The sequence below is a fragment of the Engraulis encrasicolus genome, chromosome 7 (assembly GCF_034702125.1).
Source record: "Engraulis encrasicolus isolate BLACKSEA-1 chromosome 7, IST_EnEncr_1.0, whole genome shotgun sequence".
Taxonomy (NCBI): Eukaryota; Metazoa; Chordata; class Actinopteri; order Clupeiformes; family Engraulidae; genus Engraulis; species Engraulis encrasicolus.
The window spans coordinates 8,851,114-8,856,113 of NC_085863.1; the positions used below are offsets into that span (position 1 = coordinate 8,851,114).

Below are 5,000 nucleotides of genomic sequence, written 5' to 3' on the forward strand. Positions count from 1 at the left end.
GAATTGAGGAATAAAATAACTAAAATAAGTTATCGCAAGAAACGGAGGGCATCTTGTGACTCCGTCTCGTGCGGGCGCTCGCGTGGTTGGGTCACCAGCGCTTAAAATAGTAAAAACATGGGTCCCCTAAGAAAAAGGTTGGGAACCACTGTATTAGAGTGTCCATGTACAGTGCAGTTCTGGGTTCCTGGAACGGCTATAGGCAGCTTGTGATGTGTGTGTGTGTGTGTGTGTGTGCGTGCGTGCGTGCGTGCGTGCGTGCGTGCGTGCGTGCGTGTGTGTGTGTGGAGAGTGGGGGGTGTCGAGTATTATGCACTTAATCTCTGCTGCTCTGGATGGGGGGGCTGGGGGGGTCAAGCACTGGAGTCACTTTTACCTCTTATTGCACTTTACTTGAAAACCTGCTGCTACTAAGTATTGTACCCCAAACACAATTTCATTGCCTTTTTGACAATAAATTCGTGAATCTTGAATCTTGATACTGCTCTACAGTACAGCAGGTCCTGTCTGTGCTGCCTTAAAGGTACACTGTGCAGGAAATGGTCAAAAAAGGTACTGCAACTATGCTGCTCATTGAAACTGGACTGCCTATTGCCAAATTTGATCTTTACATGAAAGTTTACGAAATAATAAACACATATTTTCTAGTATGGCCCAAGTAGAGTCATTTTTGCAGCTGAAAATGGCTATTTTTGGAAATTCAAAATGGTGGACCATGGAGAAGATTCCCCTTTTCATGTATGAAAAATGTATTTTTTCCAGTCATAATGAATACTTAGAATTTGATGGTGGTGGTAAGTATTCATGGAAAAGGTAACATGAGTGAATGGGCAGCATGAATTCTGGAAATAAACAACTAAAAATCTCACACAGTGTCCCTTTAAGAGGTTTTAAAGTGTGTCAGTAGGCTCACACCCCAGCACTGGGGCTTTGACTGTCAAACCACTGATTGAAAAACAAATCTCATTCTGTTTTCTTCTTCTCCTTCTTCTTCTTCTTCTTCTTCTTCTTCTTCTTCTTCTTCTTCTTCTTCTTCTTCTTCTTCTTCTTCTTCTTCTTCTTCTCTTTTTTCCTTTCAGTCGTTCCAGGGAAGCCAAGGCCGAGCCTATCTCTTCAACTCTGTGTAAGTGTCATTCAGCCCCAGTGTGCGTGTGGTAGCTACCACGGCGGTGTCTGTGTCAGAGTTGAACTTGCTCAAAACTGTGTGTGTGTGTGTGTGTGTGTGTGTGTGTGTGTGTGTGTGTGTGTGTGTGTGTGTGTGTGTGTGTGTGTGTGTGTGTGTGTGTGTGTGTGTGTGTGTGTGTGTGTGTGTGTGTGTGTGTGTGTGTGTGTGTGTGTGTGTGTGTGTGTCATTTGCTATTACATCATGTGTGGGCAGACGTGGATTTGCAGAATTTGTTTTTGATTGCATGTGTATTGTGCTGATTGTAATGTGCACGTTGTATATATTAGATCAGTCTTATATAAATAGACATTACATGTTGCCTGTTGCCAGAGCTATGTCTAAGTCTGTCCAGTAAAAAAATGCAGTGTTAACACTTAGAGAGTATTCTGGGACCAAAGGCACTCTAGAAGATGTTAAAAATGACTCTCAAAGTGTTGAATTAACACTTCATTTTTCTGTACTTGATACGAGGCTAACTGTATACATTTGTGTACATCTTACTGTAGTTGGTTGCATGGTTGTGTTGGCATGTGTGTGTTGCAGGGTGAACGTGGGCTGCGGACCTGCAGAGGAGAGAGTGCTCCTGACGGGTCTGCATGCTGTGGCCGATATCTACTGTGAGAACTGCAAAACCACGCTGGGCTGGAAATATGTGAGTTTTGCACACGCATGCACGCACGCACGCACGCACGCACACACATTCATTCATTACATTGCTTGCAGAGAAAGGCTCTTGCACTTTCCACTACATTAACTTACATTACATGTTTTCTCTCTCTCTCTCTCTCTCTCTCTCTCTCTCTCTCTCTCTCTCTCTCTCCCTCTGCAGGAGCATGCTTTTGAGAGCAGTCAGAAGTATAAGGAGGGGAAGTTTATCATTGAGCTGGCGCACATGATCAAGGATAACGGCTGGGACTGAAAGACCTCCTCACACACAGACGCACAGACACCAGCGCCCAACGGGATACTGGATACAACCTCACTCACAGGCTGGGTCCTTTGCTACAGTATGCTCTCTCGCTCTCTCTGACAGACACACAAACCCTCTCACACACTCCGAAGTGTACGTGGAGAGACATACTCTTATTTCCTGCTGTCGCATATTAACTTCAAGGATATAGGGCAGCCATTGTGGCAATCCTCAGTTACTTCCCAGAGAGAGTCAGTTGCATAGTCCGTCTCTTTCTAGGCGTATGTATGTATGTAGGTATGTAGGTATGTATGTACTGAAGGTATGCATGACACAAATGTGTAGGAAACACTATATACCGTATGTATGTATGAGATGTTCTGTATGTATGAGACAAACGTGTGTAGCAGACATACAGTATACAGTATACTGAGATGAATGCGTGTGTGGTCGTGAGATGTAGGCATGAGAGCAGAGGTTGAGGAGACACAGTGGCTGTGTCTCCGATGGTGCACTTGTGCACTTCGAGCTCTATGTTTTAGTGTGTAATTAGTACGCCATACGCACTAAAACAGGGATGTCAAACTCAGGCCCGGGGGCCAAATTTGGCCCGCGAAGCCATTTTATACGGCCCAGGAGATCATTTCAAATATCTATTACAGTTGGCCCACATACACCCTAATGTATAGCGTAACATTACTTGGACATGAAATGTGCTGTGTCCTGGGATGTGCAGACACATTTGAACTAACAAACATGATGGGAAAGAGTGTGTGTGAAATGTAACTATGAATATGAAGTGCATGTACACACAATTTTAGTCAATTTTTAAAAATAAACGTTGAGTTCGGCCCGAGACTTCATTCCAGATTTTGATTTAGGCCTTCGGTCAATTTGAGTTTGACACCCCTGCACTAAAACGTGAACACTGAAGTGCCCAAGTGCACCATTTGAGATCCAGCAACAGTGCCTGGCTGTAGGCCTACTAGGGTAATGGCCCCAGGAAGTAGAAAGGCGGGACTTCCTGGGCAATACTCATAGACATACTCTGTGTTCAATATGCACAAAACATTGCAAGTTTTGGCCAAATCAAAATGGGAGCTTGATCAGCACATTAAAACCAGTGCAGTGGTTGAACACAGGGACAGTGTGTCTATACATACATGACTATGGGTTCACACATGGCTGGAGGAGTTGATTGTCACTTCTACTGGGCTGGCCTCAGCATAGATAGACGCCCCAAACCCGCCTTAGCTTGGCTACCGAGTAAGGTCTTGTCCTGTTCAAAGGAAAGCTGTGTACACTATGCTCCCGCGACCTTAATGGCACTCGTTTGATAACGTGTCTGATTTTGGCTGAAAAGCTGTTTTAATTGTATGATTTTGGCTGAAAAGCTGTTAATTATGTATTATGTATTTTATACATAATTAATTATGTATTCTGAAAACAAATGTGATTGAATGACGTGACTTAGATTTGAGCTGAGCTTTTATTCATTTACAGTTTTTCTTGATCGCTTTAACACGATTTTTTAAACTGACTCACACAAAGTCGTCATGATCACTATTTCAACAAAGCAAAAGACGCGTTGTGCATATTTGTTAACACATTCTTGTTGACTTGACGTATTTCCCATTCATATAACACAGTTTTTACTAAACAGTTAACCTATGTGCCATTTAAGTAGTGCACATTTCATTGTTTAAGCTCTGATAACCATACAGAAAAATCTACTCCTGACTTTTAGAAATTACCGTCAGTTGTGTGAACACACCAGAGCATCTATTTGACACTCCTTCTCAAAAATCTTAATTTAGCAATCAGTCTTCATACACAGAGTCTTCTTGTTTGTTCTTGGCATGGAGTTCTTTTGCAAATTTACTGTAAGTGCATTCTCGTACTGCAACATCATATTTTACTTTACACATATTTTCTATAATACCGTTATCAGCCATTAGAACATTTTTGATTACAGTAAAAATAAAAAAAAAAGGAAAACAAACAAACAAACAAAAACTACATCAAAGCATTCTGATTCTATATCATTATTGTTACACGGACCCACTACCGAGCCTACTGACAATGTCACATACAGTATGAAAAGACACACAACTCAAATCTTTATGCAAAGCATTTACTGGGCATGCTATCTCTCAGTCAGTAGATCCTGATCAAGCAGAGTCAGTGGCTAAGTAAAAGAAACAACAATGGAACTGGCTTGAATGCTATGTAATTGACAACAGTGTTAAATAACGGCAAATTGTGTCAACATGATAGCCGTGTTTTGGATTTTTACGACCATTGTGTAATGACTGACTGGGAGTGTTCATACACTGCTATGCAGTGTGTATTGGACCGAAGACAGAGTTTGCCTTTATTGCATATGTTAAATATTTTGGAAACGTAGTAGCAAACAAAGATGTTGTGTTTGGAGAATCGGTTTAACTGGTTAGCCCATTGCGTGAACTGGTATGAAAATGTACTTTTTGGAGTGACAACTGTGTCAAAGCAATCAAGAAAAACTGTAATTGAATTGAACCGAATTGCATTGAATTGAACTGAATTGCATTGAATTGAACTGAACCAGCAGCCATCTTAATTGCAGGCAGATCAGATGTGACCTGAACTCCAGCTTCCCTTTCCATAAATACCTCCATCTGCTGAAGACTTTAACAGTAAAAAAAGAAAAAGATGGAGACACAGAGAGAGACAAACAAATCATACTGTTAATTATGTTTGTGTTACTGGCTTTTTGTTGAGAAAGACAACCAGACTGTTCATTTTTTATGTTTATGTTACAGGCTTTTTGGTGCACAAGTGTATTTATGTATTTGTATTTATTAAGTTATTTTTTGTGATGTTTTGCAAATGGGGACACCTTTACTGTACATGTGGAGCGGTAGCAGTTGTAGCAAGTCTCCGATA

The 5,000-nt window shown here is 41.4% G+C and overlaps 1 protein-coding gene across 1 annotated transcript in view; it reads left to right on the forward strand.

Moving 5' to 3' along the window:
- The window catches only part of ypel2a (yippee-like 2a), a 27,437-nt gene extending 23,868 nt beyond the window's left edge, over nt 1–3,569 (forward strand). Inside the window, exons 4-6 of the mRNA XM_063202823.1 lie at nt 1,080–1,123; nt 1,709–1,817; nt 1,995–3,569. Of these exons, the coding sequence (XP_063058893.1) occupies nt 1,080–1,123; nt 1,709–1,817; nt 1,995–2,084 (243 nt within the window). The 3' untranslated portion in view covers nt 2,085–3,569. The remainder of the gene's footprint in view (nt 1–1,079; nt 1,124–1,708; nt 1,818–1,994) is intronic.
- The last annotated feature ends 1,431 nt before the right edge of the window (nt 3,570–5,000 follow it).